We start from the raw sequence: 21,723 nt of genomic DNA, 5'->3' as shown, positions 1-21,723 counted from the left end.
CATTTCCCTTCGTGATCCTAACTGCAAGGCAAGCCTGTAGCTTGCAGGCGACCAGTTCGCAGAGACGAGCTGAGATTCGCCTTTTTCATCACGTCGTAGTGTTATATTCGCCCCTCTGTAGCCACGACGGGGCGTAGTTTCCCACCAACGTTGCATTTTACCCCCACCTCCCCCCCTTCTCAGTTCCAAGTAAGACCAATGACCGGTCGTAACCCCCTGGGGACCGGTGACCGTTCTCTAGGTCTGCCGCGCAAAAACGAAGGCGCCAGAACTGACAGCAAACACTACCTAGCGACTAAGTCGCGAACTTCTCCGCTTGCCTACCCTCTAAGGCACCAGAGAAAAGCACCGCTCTCCCTTGAGTTATATGGACGCCAGGCGCGAGTCGATTCTTTTTAACTCAGCCTCCTCCGATAGAGTTCTCTACGGTCGCCCAGTGTGGCCAAACTTCAAGACTCCTGCTAGAGTTTTTTTTCTGCCCGTATTCGGGCAAGTTCGGTATTTTTCGGCGGCCCAGACACCCCCCCTTTCCACCTGTTAGCGCCGGCGGCTCTTTTAATTACGAAACGCGGACTGCTGCGACACACAGATCAACTCGCGTCGCGGCTGCAGACAGACCTCCATCGCGAATCGGCTAGACTTCATCCGACCGTTAACGAATATGTAGTCGCCTTGTATAAGGGATGCTATCCCTCAAGTCCATTTTAGTAGATTAGTCTGTCTGCATAGTTTAGTTATTTGCCTTTGAAATTTATTATTATGAAGAAATCATCCGTGTCCTGCCGCGCAATTCGCGAGCTCCCGAGCCTGGCTGACTCCTCGACTGCAGTGTGCTGGGCAACTCCCCTGTTTTGGTGAGTGATGATTCGCGAACCCTCCTTTTTCCCTTTAAATTTTTTTTCCGGGCATTTTCTGCCCCATAGACTGCCTGTATACCAGTTCTAATCAGTTTTGATTTGGACTGTTGCAGACAGGGTACGATGACCGGGAGAGATTGATACTCTCATCTCGTGGCCTCCCCCCCTTCCCTGTTCCGTGGGAAGAAACATTAGAAGAAACTTTTCTACCACCCGACGTGATTGTTTGAAGACCCCGGGTGGTAATGTAATTTCAACATTTCCCCTTTACCTAGCGACGTACTATCTCAGCCGGATGACCAACCCACCAGCGACCAGTGTTTTTCTCAAGAAAATGTAAAACGAATAGAACTAATTATCAATTTAATCATGGGATCCATCCACTCATAATGCAAATGTTTATATTTCAAACTAAGAATGTAAATTAGTTTAAGTAAGCGCTGGCCAGCCCCAATTTCGTGTTCCTTTTGTTAATCTTGGAAAATTGCTAAATCTTTTGTATGTATGTTAAAATAATTGAAACATGATATTCATCAGGGCAAATAAAACAGGGAAACTATAGATCAAGTTAATCGTGTAGTTTTTATTTTATTGATTATAACGATCCTCCAACTCCCCCTTTGCTTGTTACAGGAAGTTCCTAAATTGTGTTTGTTCCCACCTCGTGTCGCCTCTGGTAAATCATTTCATTTAACGTATTTTTTTCCAGCTTGTTTCCAAGGCTCTTTTAATTAATTCCAAATAATTCTATTTTGAGGCATGAGGGGTGTTACAACTTCAATATAATTAGCTGATGTTGAGGAAGGTCGTGAGGTTCGGAAATAACTGGTCTATACGTCTGACATTATTTATGAGCCGGCTTCGCGGTCCGAAGACGATTGGTCTATATGTGTGTATGGCTTTGTACATGAACAGTTTAGAGGTTATTCTAAGTATCAAAAACTAGACTTTCATGGTAGGCTTATCGGCAACGTATTTAAATCGTCGAACACTGTTGTACATTGTCTTGTGTTGTTTTTCGTAGAGTTAATGATTGATAAACTTCATGAAAAGTAATAAAAACCAAAATTTAAAATTTATTTATTAATTATTTATTTACACCTGTCACTGGTTAAGGATCGAACCGAGGGCAGGAATTCATCGATTCAATATGTAAATTAATAAGTGATTTTTTTATGAATTTTGGATTGTTTTCCGAATCTCTAGCTAAATAATTACATGATTTCAATATGGTGCCCAAATTTCATGAAGGCAGGACACCTCAGTAATAAATTATTACTGCACTCTATCAGGTTAGAATAAAACTAGCATAATGTTAATGTACTCTATAAGACGAGTACACACACAAGATTGTGTCCTCCAGCAAGCGAAAACAAGATGGTGGCAATACCCTCTAGCAGGTGGTAGCTCGTGGTATCATGTACTGAACATAAAATGACGGAATCATTATGGACATCAAGGTGAAGGTCAAATTTCAAGGTCAATGTTAAATTTCGTGTCAATGACAAATTTCAAGGTCATGGTCAAATTTAAAGGTCAAGGTCAAATTTCAAGGCCAAGGTCAATTTTCGAGGTCAAGGTCAAATTTCAAGGTCCAGGTTAAATTTCAATGTCAAGGTCAAATTTCAATGTCAACAGTCGAGGTCAAAGGTATGGTGAACAGAAAATTATACTAACATGTCATCAGCACACTCTAGCAGACGAAAAGAATGATGGCGGCCTCGAGCGGACGCAGACAAGATGGCGGACATGACGTCATACTAGTTGACAATATATACCTTGTTATTAGTGGTGGTACGTCGGTCTGTAGGTGGCTGCTGTGGAGGAAGGATCTGTTTTTTTATTTTTTGCATTTCCCGGTTTCGAACCGAAGACGGGAATCAATTTAATCAATCAGTATTCTAATAAGTAAATTTTTTGATAAATTTTGAATTTTTTTTCATTTAAATCGGATAGTAAATAAAGATTTTCAAGGTGGTGGCCGTATCGAAAATTGATACAAGTGGTGACAAAATTTAGAATGTCGCGTTTGGCATAAGACATTTTTATTATTTTTTATTGAGAATTTTTTTAATATAATAATAAATTACTGGTTTACTTTCGCCGGAAATCGAACCGAGGACCGAAAACAATTAGGTAACTAAACATTTGAAGTAGCAATTATTAAAAAAATTTTGGGATATTTTCGGAATTACTAGCATTAAAATTACGAATTTTCAAGATGGTGGCCGTAGCGATAATTGCAATGGTTACATCTTAATACAAGATGGTGGTTTTGTCTCGAACAGGTGATGATATTATCATTACCTCAAATTAAAAAAAAATTATTACAAGTCCTAATATGCATGTTATAAGAACCATAATACCTATGGTAGGTAATGATACATCGACCTTAGGTGATAAGACAGAGCGACGCTTACGCTCTGTAGGAACAAACAGCAGAAACAAGGTTTACAGTATCCAAGATGGCGGCGTCCAGAAGAACAGAAGAAATCAGAATTGGTTTTCATGAGTGAGTGGGGCGCTGTGCCGTTTCACGTTTCAGCACTCGTAAAATAGTAAAATTATTTTTGTTTTCTGTACCTAATAATTATTTTATATTGAGTCTTATAATGTTTACTTGTGTTTAGTTACATTTTAAACCTAATTTAGTTTTTTTAAATTTAATTTTATTAATGATATTTACTTTAAATTTTTGTATTATATTCCATTAAGCACACAATTCTATTTTTTCGTTTGGCTTCAGTCAAAACCTTCCATTTGTTCGCCGGATGTTCTGTGCTAGCCTAAGAGATTTTAGTAACGCCCGCCTGTCCGCCGTGTCCCGGCGTGCTGCCCACGTGATTGTCAGCAGTTGCTTGCAGTTTCTCCTCGCTTCTTCACATTATTTCATATAAAAAATCTGTACTCTAGACCATTTTTTTTTCCTGGAGCATTTTTTTTTAGTACCGTCCACGTAACCTGGTGGCAGTTCGGTAAGCTTCCGATGCTCCATTGTTTTAGAATTACTTACCCGCTTCGTCCGTTGTTCTCGGCATTCGCCAAGATGGCTCCAGTCAGTGATGGTGGTTGATTAATGTACTTTTTCGCACCATAGTTTTTCTTTGGTAGACATCTCACGTAGAAGTGGTGTTTTATTTGGGTTTTAAAATATGACGTGAAGTTCAGTGTAAATTTCTTCAGCCTCCGATTTCGGTAAGTCACGAGAAAGCATGAGAGAGAGTGACAGTATTTTTTGTTGTTGCCTTTTTTAGATTTAATTTTTTGTTTCTCTGCAACCTTATGTTGCAGGAGGTTAACGTTTTGGATCCTCTTCAAGTTCTTTACGTTTTGGGTTATTCTTTAACCTGCCTTCAAACATTATGTATTGAATCTACGTCCTGTCGGCCCGGGAAGCACGGTTCTGCGCCGGCTGCTGTACAAGTTTTCGTCTTGAACATGTCACGGATATTTTTCATCTTCAGCTAAGTCCGTTCTTTTTTTTAATGAAATTTTATTATTGCTTGTCGTCCAAACGTTTCGTCACCTAACGCTTACAAAAGAAAAAGACTTTCGTCGCCTAGTGTTGGGCAAAAGATTTTAATTACCTAATGTTTCCAAAAGGACTTTAATTACTTAAATGAAGTATTTTTGTAATATGTTTTGTTTTGTTCCTGAATAAGTTTTTAATCTACATGTAAAGTTATAGACTCAATTAGTAAAATCCTAATTATGGATATAACATGATATTTAAATTTATTATAAAAACTAAATAACTAATATAAAGTAATTTTTAACATTATTAGCCTGTAATTTGGGTGCACCCTAGGTTTACTATTGATAACAAACATTCCATTTTAATGATAATTTTATGACTTTTGTTTACCTCTTCAGATGAGTCATTGTTTTTTTTGTTTAGTTTAAATGTATTTTCTAACTAAATATATCACCACTAATAGATGAAGATACATATGTTGTTGTCATTTACTAAACTAAGTTCCTCTGGACTTACGTAATTATAATTGATGAGGTGTATTCTGTTGTGAGGCTGGTTTATCCTGACACGTTACCAGTCAAGCATTTTACTTACATAAACAAATAATTTTATAATATCAATATTTATTTCATTATAATTTGGTAGCAGTAACAAGTCAAATCAAAATCAAATAAAATAATAATATAAAACAACCATTTGTCACAAGATGGTAGCAGAGCATGGTTACTTTCTACGAGTCTATAGATAATATTATTATTTTGAAAGAAATAAGTTTAATGATGTGAGTTAATTGTTTTTTTTTAATGTTTGATATGTTCTATTAGCCTACAAGCAAAAATTCACTATAATATATTTTGACTTTATTTTTATTGATAATTGAAGGTTAAATGAGTTTTTTTTAAGTTATTGTTTTCCATATATATATTCGTGTAAAGGTGACGAAACGACTCGCTAATTATGTCTTAATTAATTCAGTAGTATGTGGTACGAGTGCTTTGTCTTGCATGTTGAAGTGCTTTGGTGCAGGTGTTTATCTTGAGGCGTCGCCAAGGTCATGTCACGTCTTCGCACACGTCTTTTTTTTTATTCTTGTCAGTCTATGTTGTGTTTCAGTCGCTAATGTAATGAGTTAATCGAGTAAGTTTATTATTTAAATTATGAGTTTTAGAACGATCGTTTGTATCTTGCGTTTAACACAGTAATATAACAGATTTTTCCTAGTGCTTCTCTCGTGACTTATTGTATCGGTGTTATTCCCAACTATTATGTGGATTTTAATATTGTTTCTTAAAAGAATTACAAGGTATGGTAGAGCCTCTTATTTTTCTCTCTAGTGGATATTTTGAGAGTTGTCATTTTTTTTATCTGACTTGATACGTCGTTTTGTTTACAGTAAGCCATTTATTTAATAGGGGAAATATAATTATTTAATAGCTAATATTAAGTTAATGTGTGATTTTGTCTTCGTTCAAAATGAATTTTAGTTTCGTTGTTTGAACTCCTGGAGTTTGTTTATAAAAAATTTCCCAGCCAAGATGGAGTCTTTCGCAGCACAGTGCTGCCAAATTTGAATGTAGTACTTTCATACTGACCCAATGTTGTGGTGTGTTTACTTCTGACATTAGTAGTTCTCGACTCTTATTTGTCATTTTCATTTTTTTTTGGCTTGACTTTGATGTCCAGGTTAGGCATTTTTTCGTGTTTTAGTAAATCATGAGTAAATGTATTTTTTTGGAGGGTTTAATATTTGTAGTTAGCCTACCTAGTATGTTATTTAGGAGTTAAGGTGTGGAGAGTTATTTTTTTTAACACTTATTCCTGCTTTCAGATGAAGGTCCACCATTCGGGTCCACTGTTAGCGAATTAGTGTCTTTAGGGTCTTTGACTCAGTCGATCGTGGCTTGATCACCCACTGATCCTAGTCTTGGAGTCCCTGGATTCTGTATGTCTGTATTTTCATAGGCCTATAACCTAAACATAAACTTCATCTATACAAAAAACCATGGTACTAATTTTAAGTTTATTTCAAGGGTTAACTAGTTATGTAACTTTATGGGAACAAGTTTTTTTAGAAGCACAATTATTTTGCATAGTTAATATTTTATAGTATGAGAGTCATTGGGTAATTTTGAAGTTTTTTTTGTGTGGGTATTTTCAATTTCTCGTTATAAGTTCTAATTTCCAGCAGTTTTGTTATTATGTTTAATGTTGTTTGTTTTTCCCATGTTTTGTTGTAGGTCATCTTGGGTATGTATTTTATCTAATTTCTTACAAGAGGCATTTTGTCGTTTTCTTCATATGTTCATTTAATGTGTGTCCCAGTGCTTTTATTGCACGATTTGATAATTGATGTTATGAAGTTGTTTTATAAGTATTTAATCTGCAGTATCTTTGAATCAAGTATTTGGGTAATATATTCTTTTTGTCTTGTGCTGTGTTTGATATTCATTTAAATTTATTCCTCTTGAGCCTATTAATGTTTTTTTCATTTAAATTTCATTATTTTGCATTTGTTTTGTTTTAATTATTTTGTTTCAGTGAGATGCAGTAAAAGGTCAGTGGTTTTCTTGTTAGAATTTTGTTGTTTCTCTTTTGAATCTTTTCTTTAAGCACTATTATAAAAGGTTTTATAGTTTTGATGCCTTTGTATGCAATTTTTTTTTGTGGGAATAAGTGACTTCCAGACAACATTAGATTTTGTTTTAATGTTTTGTTGACTTTGGTCAAGTTTAGCCAGTGGGCAAACTTTTGCTAAATTAATTTTTCTTGTGGTGGTCCTTAGAGCTGTTGAGCCAGGACAATTTTCTAAGTGTTAGGCTTCACCAACACTTATTTTTGGTGACCTCTGTCATGTTTTAAATCTTATGTCTGCCATGGAAGATCCAATCACTCATTTTAATAATAATTTCATTTTAGGTTAATAATTTGTTTTGTGATTTTATCTGTTTTAAAATAATAATTAATTTATTTTGAGTGCTATCTTGATTTATTATTCTGTTGTTTGTCTTGCTAGTGTCATCTTTTAAGATAACATTTTAATAAATCCGTTTTGTTTCTTGTCTTGTCATCCAAAACATATATTTTTTTTAAATTTCTGTTTTGTAGGTTATGTGTGTGTTAGTTCATGTAGGGATGTGGTGTGTTGTGTAGGTGTTGTGTGTCTGGTACATCTGTCCACACGACACAGCTATTTCACATGTGTTCCACACATTACACCGTGTAGTGTCATCAATTTAATCATTTTTCAAATTTGTGTTAAACTTTTTTTGAACTTAGGAACTTTTCCTGTTTGATTTTGTGTACTAGGTTGTTGCTGTAGGGCATCTCTCCTGTGGGGTGTCTGCTGCATGGAGTTTGCTAGGGTGGTTGCGGCTTCGGCTCGGTGTTGCTGCGACTCACCGTTTCAGCCATCTCTGGTGAATTTCGTGTAGTGGAGTTCTGCTTGGTGAGATTGTCGTATAGTGGCACATTCTTCATTGTAAGGTATGGTTTCTACTTTGATTTCTTCTCATAACATTTTCTTCGATTAATTACAGGCAGTTAGTTTTATTCACTTCCCTTTTGCTGAATCATAAATTTGTTCATGTTACATTTTGTGTTAGTGGTCAAGCTTGCTTTTGCAGGTGCTAAATTATTTCTTGAGTGTCTAGGGTATGGGACCTAGTCATTCATCTTTGGACGGCCATGTTCTTAATTTTTTTTTAATTTTCAATTTTGTGTTGTCGTTTTGAATAAGCATTTTAGAATTTTGTTTTCTTTTTTTTTTGTGGCTCAAATTTCTTTCGTATTTGATCGGTATTGTCAATGTAAGTTTTGTTAAACTTTGATTAGGTATTCTTCTATTTGAAATTTTTTTAATTTTATTATGATGTGTTGTATGAACTGCAGTGTTCAGAGCGGTATCGTATGATCAGGATCTTAGTGACCAGGATTTATGCAGGGGTGTATAGTCCCCATTTTTCTTTATAAGCCGACGGGCATTTTATACGAGGTTTTGTCCTCTTTTGTTGTAGTATGTAACTGGCTGTCCTGGGTACTTGTACCACCATTCTGTCCTGTCTTGTTTCTACCATTACACATTGAATTTTTTTTGGTACTTTGGTATTTTGATCTTCGATTTCATTTACACTTTAGCTTTGAGATTCGTCTCTCGTAGGTATGAGAGCATCCTACATTCAGCTAATTGATGTTGATGTCGAGACCAAGTTTTCTATAATTTTCTTCAGCGAGCATTTACTTAAGTATTTTTTTTTATGATGCAGGGGTGAGTAGTCCCCATTTTGTTTTGATTATTGTATGAAGAGGAGTATATTCCTCATTGAGTATTGAAATTCTAAGGATAATATTCTATTGTTTCTCAGTAAATAACTGTGTTTTATGCTCGTGTCTGTGTTGTTTGATTCTTCAGCAGTATAATGATTTATTTTTGATTTCTATATTTAATATACTCTTTTATTTTTGACATCATTAATGCTTATGTCTTTTTTTTGGGTAAATTGAATTGTTTTTGATGGCAACTTTTAAAGCTTTAAAATTTTTTTTTAAGACGGTAGTGTCTGTTTTGAGGGGAGGAGTGTGTGCCGTTTTACGTTTCGGCACTCGTAAAATAGTAAAATTATTTTTGTTTTCTGTACCTAATAATTATTTTATATTGAGTCTTATAATGTTTACTTGTGTTTAATTACATTTTAAACCTAATTTAGTTTTTTTAAATTTAATTTTATTAATGATATTTACTTTAAATTTTTGTATTATATTCCATTAAGCACACAATTCTATTTTTTCGTTTGGCTTCAGTCAAAACCTTCCATTTGTTCGCCGGATGTTCTGAGCTAGCCTAAGAGTTTTTAGTAAAGCCCGCCTGTCCGCCGTGTCCCGGCGTGCTGCCCACGTGATTTTCAGCAGTTGCTTGCAGTTTCTCCTCGCTTCTTCACGTGATTTCATATAAAAAATCTGTACTCTAGACCATTTTTTTTTAGTACCGTCCACGTAACCTGGTGGCAGTTCGGTAAGCTTCCGATGCTCCATTGTTTTAGAATTACTTACCCGCTTCGTCCGTTGTTCTCGGCATTCGCCAAGATGGCTCCAGTCAGTGATGGTGGTTGATTAATGTACTTTTTCGCACCATAGTTTTTCTTTGGTAGACATCTCACGTAGAAGTGGTGTTTTATTTGGGTTTTAAAATATGACGTGAAGTTCAGTGTAAATTTCTTCAGCCTCCGATTTCGGTAAGTCACGAGAAAGCATGAGAGAGAGTGACAGTATTTTTTGTTGTTGCTTTTTTTAGATTTAATTTTTTGTTTCTCTGCAACCTTATGTTGCAGGAGGTTAACGTTTTGGATCCTCTTCAAGTTCTTTACGTTTTGGGTTATTCTTTAACCTGCCTTCAAACATTATGTATTGAATCTACGTCCTGTCGGCCCGGGAAGCACGGTTCTGCGCCGGCTGCTGTACAAGTTTTCGTCTTGAACATGTCACGGATATTTTTCATCTTCAGCTAAGTCCGTTCTTTTTTTTAATGAAATTTTATTATTGCTTGTCGTCCAAACGTTTCGTCACCTAACGCTTACAAAAGAAAAAGACTTTCGTCGCCTAGTGTTGGGCAAAAGATTTTAATTACCTAATGTTTCCAAAAGGACTTTAATTACTTAAATGAAGTATTTTTGTAATATGTTTTGTTTTGTTCCTGAATAAGTTTTTAATCTACATGTAAAGTTATAGACTCAATTAGTAAAATCCTAACTATGGATATAACATGATATTTAAATTTATTATAAAAACTAAATAACTAATATAAAGTAATTTTTAACATTATTAGCCTGTAATTTGGGTGCACCCTAGGTTTACTATTGATATCAAACATTCCATTTTAATGATAATTTTATGACTTTTGTTTACCTCTTCAGATGAGTCATTGTTTTTTTTGTTTAGTTTAAATGTATTTTCTAACTAAATATATCACCACTAATAGATGAAGATACATATGTTGTTGTCATTTACTAAACTAAGTTCCTCTGGACTTACGTAATTATAATTGATGAGGTGTATTCTGTTGTGAGGCTGGTTTATCCTGACACGTTTCCAGTCAAGCATTTTACTTACATAAACAAATAATTTTATAATATCAATATTTATTTCATTATAATTTGGTAGCAGTAACAAGTCAAATCAAAATCAAATAAAATAATAATATAAAACAACCAGTTGTCACAGCGCTCGATTTAAAGATGACGGATATAAGATGGCGGATCCAAGATGGCGTATCCAATATGTATGCCGGGGTAAAGCTTAAGGTCAAAGGTCAAGGTCACGGACATCCAAGATGGTAGCAATGACGTCACAATTCAAGATGGTGGTTGGGCACCTCGCACCTCGTCCCGGACCCGTGTTCCCGGAGCCCCATTTACACAGAAGCAGTAATACACTTGTAATCTTCCAGGCGCACTTGGCGCGTCTCAATTTGCGGCGATCGCCAGCCAGCTCTGCACCTGCACGTGTCGCGGCCTTGCTCACGTTCGGAACAATATTTATACCTTGACATTAGTGGCGAGAGGTCAGTCTGTCGGTTGCTTCTGTTGAGGAATGATCTAACATCAATTTTTTTTTAGTTTGTCTTTACCAGGTTCGATTCGTGGACTTCAAGATTTTAGTGCGTTTTTGAAATATTATTTTATTAAAAAATTTTTATTTATATTTTAAATTTTTGGCATTTTAATATGATAATAATATCGGATTTTAAATATGGCAGCCGTGATTCTATAATACAAATAGGCGAATTGTTTTTATATATTTTTATTTATTTTTAATAATTTTTCAAATAATTTCCAATTTACTAGCATAAAACTTAGGTATGGGTTTTTAAGATGGCGGTCATAAATAATATTGCAACATTTTGGAAAAGGCAACATGATGGCGGGCCTAACTAAATGTGCAGCGATGAAATCATACAAATCTAAGATGATGGGAGTAACGAAACATGTAACATTTTTAGAATCCAATATGGTGGTCATAACTAAATTTTAAAATGTGGTGTCTTATTTCAAGATGCGAAATATTTAATATAAATTTTATTCACTATTTTTTTATAAACTTTTAATTTTTTCCCGTTTTCCGCCATAAAAAATACGGATTTTCAAGATGGCTGGCATAACGATAATGGCAACACTTATGTCATAATTTAATGAAAAGGCCGTGCCATCCTAATTGACAAGGTCACGACTTCCGAGGCTTAGGGAGGCTTGTAGATGAAGACAATTAAGACTCTTTGCTGACTTAATGCCATTGGCATTTTTGAGGACTAAAACGAAAATTTTCCCTCAAAACGTGAATTTTTTCTTCGCAATTTAGAATTTTTTTTTCATATATTTTTTATATACTTGCGAATGTTTGCGAATGTTGGACCAATTTTTGCAAATTATGTGTCTTTTATTGGTAAATTTTGTCGGTAAAGTTCAATGTCAAGGTCTAAGGTCAAGATAAAAAACATATAAGAAAACCATCGTTACATTATAATCAAAGATGGCTTCAACAATCCTCAATCCTCAGTCTGAAGCCTGGGCCAGATAATATATTCCTATACTACTAACATATTTGGTATAAAAATAATCTTCTTTAATTCTTAACATCTAATTATTGTATTAAATTTTAAAAATTTTAATTGAATGGGTTAAATATTTTTTTTTTCAATAATTTTAAAATATTACAGTAGTAGTATATAATAGGGCATGCGTACACAGGCGCCAGGCAGTGGTGTGTATCGGTATCTGCTGCCTTGGAACATACATCTCCGATGACGTCATGGCAGCCATCTTGGATGGGCTTGACCCTGACCTTTGACCTTGACATTTGACCTTCAAATTTGTTCAAAACCTGCCAAATTTTTCCCAAAATTCGTTAAAATTTGCGAAAATTACCAGTTTTTTTGGAAAAAAATTACACCAATAATTCTCAAAAATTTTCAAAAATTAAAAATTGGTCTTTTCGAGGAAAAAATTCTCGTTTTCTTCCTCCGATAAGCCTTTACACGTAAATCTTCAACAATCTAGGTACTACTTTTTCAATCATTTATGTACTGCTTCTTGAGGCTGTGCCCGACACGTCATTACTATTATTATATTGCCGTTTCTGAAATTTTTACACAATACCGCTCTTGCGTTTGTTTTTATGTCTCTCATATAGGTCTGTTATTGGGTCTGTTATTAGGTCTGTTATTATGTCTGTTATAACGTCTGTTACACGAATAAAATCACGCAAAAATTGATTCTTTATTGACGTGACAACGTCTAATAAATCGATGAACGCCGGCTGCACGCACGAAAAAGTGTCCCATAACGCACATTGTCCCACTACGATGTGTCCCGTTACGCTCATTGCACGCTTGTGCCGCATCTCCTTTCCACTCGATTGGAACAACAATCGATTTGACTTTTCAATCATGTTTTCGTCGTTTGAATTATTAATATTATGTAATTTAACGATCGTCCACCGATTTTCAGCACAATCGGTATGGTTATTTAAAAGTAATGTTGTATTTTCAAATACGGTTTGTACGAACAATGGTGTTTTACAGTTACACATAATAATTCAAATTACACCCGGGATCTTTTGCACAATGTTTTAAAAACTATTCTTACACATCATAAAAAAGGTTGGTGTATTTGGGATGCGTATTTGTTATAAAATCGTATTATTAAAACGAAATTATGTTATTCCCCTACGGTGGTTTCATCTACGGTGACGGACGTGAACCGAACGAATCGCGCTATCTACCTGCTTCCGCGGCAACAAGGCACTCGTTAATACTTATTTTCCTTTGTTTATCGCGAGGGGCGTTATTATTAATGAATTATAAATAAAATTTCCTGCCCGGGGCCACAATTGCATATCATTTTGAGCACTGGAAGACATAAAAACGTAAAATATTCTCGACGAATTTTTATCTGTGGTTTTCATTGCTTATAACAACAACAATTTCGGCAATAAAGGTTCATTATTCTTGCATTTTAAAAATCTGTTTACTAGTATATTTTCAAGTAATTATTCTTTTATTATTAAAAATAGTATCTTCTGTCGGCGAGTGCAATAATAATAGGTTATGTTACAATTTACTAAAGAATTATGGTGATTCATATAATTGATGATAGATATTTGATTACAACTTATTTATATGAAAATTTGTTCATAACTATATTTAAACGTTATAGCTAAACGCTATTTTTTAAAATTAAATACAAGTCATCTACACGTGAACTGTTTCGTCGACTGTTTATAAAGTGAAGTGAAAAGTTAATGTGGTTTTCATTGCTTATTACAACAACAATTTCGGCAATAAAGGTTAATTATTCTTGCATTTTAAAAATCTGATTACAAGTATAATTTCAAGTACATATTCTTTTATTATTAAAATAAAAATGATTTAATTTTATTCATAAAAGTATGCAATCATTTCATCAATGTTTTGTTATGACGTTGTCACGTTAAACTATCGTCCGTAAACCGACTTTACAGAAAACCATTTTTTTTTTCTATATTTCATAATATAAAAAGAGTCTTATTTAAATTTTATTCTCTGAGCTTAACTAGTGGATTTTCTTGAAATGATTAATTTGAGTTACAAAATGTCTATTTAAGATGTAGTTATTCGCTTGAGATTTATTTCATTATTAATACTATTTACCAATCCGAAGGCAACTTCATTTGGAATATCAAAAAAAGCAAATTTTATTACTGTTTGGATTTATATTTGTAGGCGATTGTGTAATTGATTCTTGTGCAAGATATCGTTGTGAGGTCAGTACATTCTGAGAAACAGTATAACTCTTTGACTTGAACAAATTATAATAACCTGTTAGTTAGTGGAATTTGTTTTATATTTATTTTAATTAAAGTGAAGTATTTTCAATTATGTATTGAAGAGTAAAGGCTTGAGATTGGATGACACTCATAACAGAACTAACTCAGATGATTAATACTTATTCATAAATTGTGATATTTTTTTCAGATAACTGTAATTTTGCTGACAATATCTAACAGTGGGTACAGTCATAGGTATAAAAGTGCTTTAAAGAAAAATAGTTTTTATCTTGATTACAATTGTTACTTGAGATAGACAGGCAATTTTAATATTTTATTACAGATTCTAAATGAAATTTGAGTTAAGATACGGAAAAAGGAATCGTTCCATTAACAATACTCTTTTTAAATGTATATAGTTAGGTTTTCTTTTCATTAATATATATATTATTTCATTTCTGAAGTTTAAGACCTAGATTTGGTTGAAGGCACGTTTTAAAGAATACAATTTGATATTCGGAATTATTAAAAATTGTATTCGACCAATCACCAGAAAAATGTATTGTATAATTTTCATTCTAAAATGGTAATATATATTTTTATTATACTATCATAAGTCACATAAATAAACACAGTGATAAATATACCAGTCCTATCACACATTAATTCCATAATCCCTTGTAAGCTATTCGCCAGCATGCGCTCAGCAATCATTACCTTGTCGCATCCACAAGTTTTACCTTTACGATGTTTCGGAGCAAGAACGGGTGGATATTCAAAAATAAAGGTGATACTGCAATAGCAAATATTATTTAATGTCATAATTTACACAGCAAAAAATGTCTGTAATTCTTTTGCAACACAATCTTACTCAAAATTGTTTAATAATATATTTGCATCCAAAATATATATCAACTAACCTGTTTAATATTCACGTTATATAGGCTACACATATTAAATATATCATTAGTACACTTCTCATCACATTATTATTTATCTGAATTTTAAGAACTGCTTACATTAATTATGCTTCATTTAACTTATCATTGTCTGAACAGCCAGTCAGTAATTGGAAACCAAAATAAAGATTTAAAAAACAAAGTACGTTCTTTGAATGGATTTTCAGTGGGGAAGATCGGTTAATAAACTTAATGTAAAGATGTCCATTAGAGAAAAAGGAAATTCTGAGAATACATCATTGTTTCTTCTTTCAAAGTAGTAATACTTATACAACGACAATGTATATGAAATAAAAAAACTTATATTTTGATCTCTGAATACATACCTGTGATTACTGAAGCCTAAATCACACTGACACAAAAGTTTAAAACGGAATGATTAAAAAAAAAAATGTTCAAAAGTTTAGTGTATTTAAAATTATTTCACACCTTAGTTCGATCGCATATTTTTGCAAATTGACAACATTCCTAATTAACATAGATATATGTGGAGACCATAGTTACGAACGATGGACATAATCGGAAGAAAAAAAAATCCTTTTCCTTCAAAATTTAACTTCAAAAACCAGTTGCCAAGAAATGGTGTTTATAACCAAAAAAAATATATTACAACTTTGTACAACACATTATCGTGAGAATTGTTGCATATGTGAAAAATGTTTTTCGATATAATACTGAGAACTGCTTACGAAAATTAGCACATAATTTTATATTTCAATTGATTTTTCATTAAAGAATCAAATTTTCTTCAATGGGTAAAACATTCAAATTTTCAACAATTTGCTTGGGGTTTTTGTACCATGGTTATTATGTGGGCAGTAAGTACTAAAACTCTTTTAAGGAAATATTAAAAATTAACTTTTACTATTAGATGTATTGGGCCAAAACAAAGCATAAATGCTCAGGTGATAATCTTATCCATATATAACTGCAAACTCTATTTTGTAGTTAAAGAGTTGTTTGAATTTTAAAGTATAAATTTACAAATAACTGTAATTTTACATGAATACTTTTGCTCTATGTACAGAAAAAATTACAGTGACTCGGTGGTACACAAATTTTCTCTCAAAATCCTGGTTTCATACACAGCAAATATTTACAGCTTTTTGGTTGCTCAGTTGACTGTGCCGAATGAGAGAAATCAATATCACTGGTTGTACCTTCTGATTTATAAAATTTCACCAGCATTTTGCGTACCAATAGGTATACTTTTAAAACTATGGCATCTATAAACGAGCTCTGTGTAACCAATAAATACCACAATAAGTTTTTATGCAGCTGATACAAACCAACTTTGATTTTAAAATCATTTTTTAACTTGAAGCTCTCCAATAATTAGGTAGTTTATGCAACTTAACTAATTGTCCAAATGGGCGTGTGACGTCTGAAGTAGGTATATGGCATGTAAAAGTGACAACATGGCATTGAATAGGACCTAGCTCAATGCTACTATGTAGAACCACAATCACTCACAGGTACACTCCGATCAAGAAATATTCACGCCACTTAGCTGAATTTAATATCTTATCACTCTCGTGGGCTCGTAATTATAATACGGTGTGTGATTTAGTTAATCAAATAATAATTCTTGACAACTAAATACCCATATCGATTTAAAGCATGAAAAGCATTATACTAGCAGAAACATTTAGTTACACAGCTTTAAAAAAACACTGTTCAACTATACTTATTTACACAAGTAATTAAATTAATAATACTTATATGAAATTAGAATATTTTATTTTGAATAATGCCCGAGGCACGGTGGAAAAAAAAGCTCAAAACCCGTTATGTTGCCCTCTGCCCAAATACTCCATAAAGTCACGGTGGCGTCAGGCGCTTGCAGTTCCCCACCGTTGTAACCCGTCTAACCCTGCATCATGGTAAAGCCGCATGCCACCATGTGGAGCCCGCATAAGCTTCTCTAGCGATCATCGACCACGCCAACGACCCCGCAGTGGGGAAAACGCGAAGTCCACCCCAAGAAACAACTGTGCACATGAAAGTGCGCAAGTGCGCAAGAGCGTTAGAGCACAAGTATGCTGCGTTATTTCTACCTTTCCGTGCCATCTCCTCTATCGGTTCCCCCATCACAAACCTAACTATTCCCCTCCTCTTCCGGTTTCCCTCTCATACCTAGCTATTTCTCCTAATGCTATTGGATTTTCGTATCGCTCGAAAATTGTTACCCCCTCAGCAAAAAGGTTTCACTTCAAAAGCTCGTGATGAGTAAGCGACAGTATATTTCCTTCTCTAGAAATCAATTTGCGAGATGGAATAAGAAATTTCTAAGCAATTTTTTTCTCAAATTCTATAAAAAAAATACTTTATACATAAATACTTAAATAAATGTTTAAGCAGGAATAACATAATTCAATTTTTTTTTCCACCTAACGGATATTATAAATATAATACAAAACAATTTTTAAGAAAACAACTTATATTGAATTTTCCAAGGTAACAATCACATGCTACAGAAACGATTTTTCAGTTATGATATTTTATATTACAAATGATTCAGGCTTATTGTTATAGTAGGTACATCCGATACCCTAACCTAGCGCAAGGCTCAACCTGATGCTTGCAGCTACTGGAGTACAACCAGACCAAGGACTGGTACGCCCTGCGCGTCTACCTGACCGAGGCGCTGACGGGGAACAACACCGCCGCCTACTTGGAGATGGAGGGGATCCCGTCCTCCGAGAACGCGCCGATGCATCTCATCGGGCGGGAGGGCTACGACGCGCTGGCGGACGAGCTGGCGATCCCCGAGTCGGGCGCCGATCTCGTCGACAGCGCGGGCTACACCATGCTGCACGGCGCGGCCATCGGCGGCCGGGTTGACACGGCGCGGCTGCTGCAGGCGCACGGAGCCGACCTCGAGGCCAGGGACCGCGACGGCAGCACCGCGATGCTCCTGGCCGCGCGGCACGGCTCCCTCCCGCTGGTGCGTTACCTCACCATCCGCGGCGCTGACGTCAACGCCGAGAACCGCCAGAGGCAGTCGGCGCTCTATTGGTCGGTGTACAATGGCGACCAGGCGATGCAGGCTTGGCTGGTAGATCACGGGGCTGTCATTCCCACAGCAGGATGGTCGGCGGTGTAGCGTGGAGGCCGTCCGCACTCTCTGGGATACTGCAGTAGTTTCGGCATTGCTATGGTACATATCTATTATTGTATTGTAGTAACATATAGCTGTGTATCTGAGATATTACATAATCTCAACAGTGTATTAGGCCTATACATGTACTTCATGTTATTATACCACATTTGGGTTTATGATTAAGTGCACACAGAACATACAGTTTTGTGTAATATGTAATAATTGTTGTAGTATGGGTTATTATATTTTGCAAAGGTACTTTTACAAAGGATTGTATACTTATATTAGTAAATAAACTGTAGAATTGTCATCATCACTTATTTCTCTAGTATAAAAAAATTAATTCGCTCTTCTGTGACATTGTTTGGAAAACCATTATTAACATGACCAGATTTTAATGCAGCAATATTTTTATTAAAAAATTTCAAAGGTTGTTATCTAAATAAACTTGCATTAAAGTCACGTCATTATAGAGAAAATAATTTTATACATTTTGGTCGTATTTTCAAAGGTGACATTTGCATAAGTATAAAAACCCAGCAACCTTGAAGATTGTGGTTCCAATTTTGAGTGAAAAATAGGAACTTATTTTTTCATCTACAAAGGGACTATAAACTTCCATTAAAGTTATTAATAAAAATAATGGTAGTGCTATTGAAAATTATTAAAGAATGATTCCCTTTCTATTGTAGATTGGTTTACACAGTTTGAAGGCTATGAATTTCATTATTTTTTTAATTTAAATTTAAGGGTTTTTAATGCATAGGTTTTATTCAAGATAGTATCTGAAAATATTTTCTGCCTGCTACAAAAAGGATCTAAATATTTAAACACAAATAAAGTAATTTGTATCATTATACTCTACACAATATATCATGAAAAAAAATAATGATATCTCCCCCTTAGTAAAAAAAAATATTTAATATAAAAGTTACAACTTTTTAAGTACACAGAATCTTCTGAATCCAATACAGCATCTTAAGACTTATATCACTTCACCTTAAAGATAAAGATGAAATTGAGAAACTAAATTTCGATTAACATTTTGATGTAGAGTATGTGAAACAATAATCCCCGAAACTATTAGGATTTTGTTATTAAGTATCCTCTTATATGGAACGAATCTGATCGAGATCAGATAAACATGAAAAAAAAAATGTTTTATCCAGCAGGAGAGACTGTGACTTGTTAAAATAATACAGTGTCTTGCAACAAAACCTTCGAGAGCAATAGCTTTAAATCATTTCCCTGCAAGCTTAAAATATCTGCTCATGCATAAGAAATAAGACCCCTGGTCGTAAATACAAAACCAGAAAAAATACATGAACTGTAGCCGGACGGTAATAGGGGCTGCAGGAAGGTATCTAAGTTCGGGAAATATTAGTAAAGAAATGTTAGCAAACTCGTAGGATCAGGGAGGAAGATTAATAGATTTTTTTTCTTTTTAGAAGACATGAAATCATATTGGCTTATGATAAAGAACAAAAAATATGTTCCTATATGACATCCGGAGGGGCTTGTATTAGAAAGAGGGTGGTGGCTCCATTCTCTTCCAGACCATCCCTGTATGGCAGCTCTTGTTTAGTCGAAGTTACATGAGGAAGAATTTTTAAGGGACGAGCATACCAGAAATCCTTTTTAGTTGAATGATCCGTGCTCACTTCGTATCCGCACTTATCCTCTCCCCAATACCATTCACCTATCAACCAAGCATTGTGTTTGCAGAGATCTTTGCATACTTACTAGCATAAATTACAAAATTTCAGGTGCATTATATATATTTTTTTCCTGGTCGTACACTAGGTGCTGTACTTTCTCCCTATCTTCCCGAAGCCTGTAGACTCTCCTCGTTTCCTTCCTGATCCTTATAAAAGTTGTTTTTTTTTTTGCTAGTTTAAGTATAACTTAATTGGCAAAACATAGGACAAGGGTGGTTACACAATACTTAATATCCATAGACATATTAGAAGTAATAATATACTTTATTGCCTCTAAACATTAAAAATATGTTTTCTTCATCAGTGTCGGTTTTTATTTAGAAAAAAATTTTTATCATGATATATTACTATACATTTAATAAGTTACAATTGTTTATGTTTACGAAGAAAATAGAAATATAAATTTTGCATTATTAAATCATAAGATAAAAATAATAATACAGAAGAAGCGCACAAATAATTATTTATTCCTAAACCCCGAAATATCTTGAATATTTCATTTTTAAATGTTTAACATCTATAAATTATTTGTGAGATAAGCGATACTCATCTCTAAATTAAACATGGTTTTCTAAAAAAAAAAAAAAAAAAAAAAAAAAAAAAAAAAAAAAAAAAAAAAAAAAAAAAAAAAAATTTCAATATTTTTATACTACCTGTATTCCAACTTTAAAGTTCCGCAAAAAACTTATTTTAAGAAACTTACTGTATTCGATAAGAGTAATTTGTATTATTTGTTTGAAATCAAATTTCTTTGGTGATATTACTGTTTCAAGAAATTAATTCGTTTTAACGTACAATTTTTTATAATATGTGTGAATATTGTTGAAGCACAATATCACAATTAAAATTTATATAGTGGTAATTCAATAAAAAGGTTACTACACCACACAGTGATTCAGCCACCATGCCGTGGAAGTGAGTCAATGATGTAAAGTTTGCATGTCAGTTTAGTGCATTGCATATATAGGCATCAATAAATCTGACTATTGAAGCAGATTTATCCTTAAGCCCATTTAAGACTTAAACTTGCGAAATATATTTATAAATTAAGGAAGTATATGCTACCAGGTGCCAATTTCCTTAACCTCGGCAGCGGGTCTACGAGACAGGAAGAACTGTTTCTATCACATTATGGAGTTCAATAATTGATTGCGAATAGAATAGATTCATTTAAATCATAGTAAATAGTGATGTTCCTCTTTCAAAAGATCACTTAACCTGTTTGTTGTAGTTTTATTGGGAGGAAAGGTATATCGAGGCCATTGAAGGTGGTTCCACACAACTACAAACGACAGGGATACCATAAGCGCAATCAGGCTTGTCCTAAGACAAGAGGTATCACAGTATTTGCCTGGGGTGACGCCAAGAAACCATGGGAAACCAACATCACAATAATTTGACTGCCCCTTAAATGCGAGTCTGTTTTGTTGAAGTAACACATATTCTTGTTGAGTGTGGTGCGGTTGAGAAGGCTTCCGTGACGTCACTAACAAAATTGGCGTTGGCTCCTCCGGCTCTTTCTGCGAAAGCCTGACCCAGAAAAATTTGTTCTATACTAATTTGATATACAAGCTATTGTGTAAACAAGAGATATAGCAAGGGGCTGAGGGTGCTCCCCTGCGCTAATCCGGTATATACGAAACGCGCATGGCTGTCATCCACAGCCAAAACTTGGTAGTACAGTCGTACAGCAAGGAGGCCAAGTATACATTTTACAATTTGTGGAGTGATTCCAGTATGACATAATTTACCATACAGTACCGGCAATTGAACATTTAACATTTTAAAAGTCGGAGACTATGTCTAAAAAGAGAGTTAA

At 34.4% G+C, this 21,723-nt stretch overlaps 1 protein-coding gene across 1 annotated transcript in view; it reads left to right on the top strand.

Moving 5' to 3' along the window:
• The window catches only part of LOC134529366 (ankyrin homolog), a 34,471-nt gene extending 14,516 nt beyond the window's left edge, over positions 1-19,955 (top strand). The window contains exon 3 of the mRNA XM_063363354.1: positions 17,671-19,955. Within this exon, the coding sequence (XP_063219424.1) occupies positions 17,671-18,189 (519 nt within the window). The 3' untranslated portion in view covers positions 18,190-19,955. The remainder of the gene's footprint in view (positions 1-17,670) is intronic.
• Positions 19,956-21,723: the final 1,768 nt, after the last annotated feature.

Source organism: Bacillus rossius, chromosome 1 (assembly GCF_032445375.1).
Source record: "Bacillus rossius redtenbacheri isolate Brsri chromosome 1, Brsri_v3, whole genome shotgun sequence".
Classification (NCBI taxonomy): domain Eukaryota; kingdom Metazoa; phylum Arthropoda; class Insecta; order Phasmatodea; family Bacillidae; genus Bacillus; species Bacillus rossius.
This window is presented reverse-complemented; position numbering and strand designations above follow the sequence as displayed.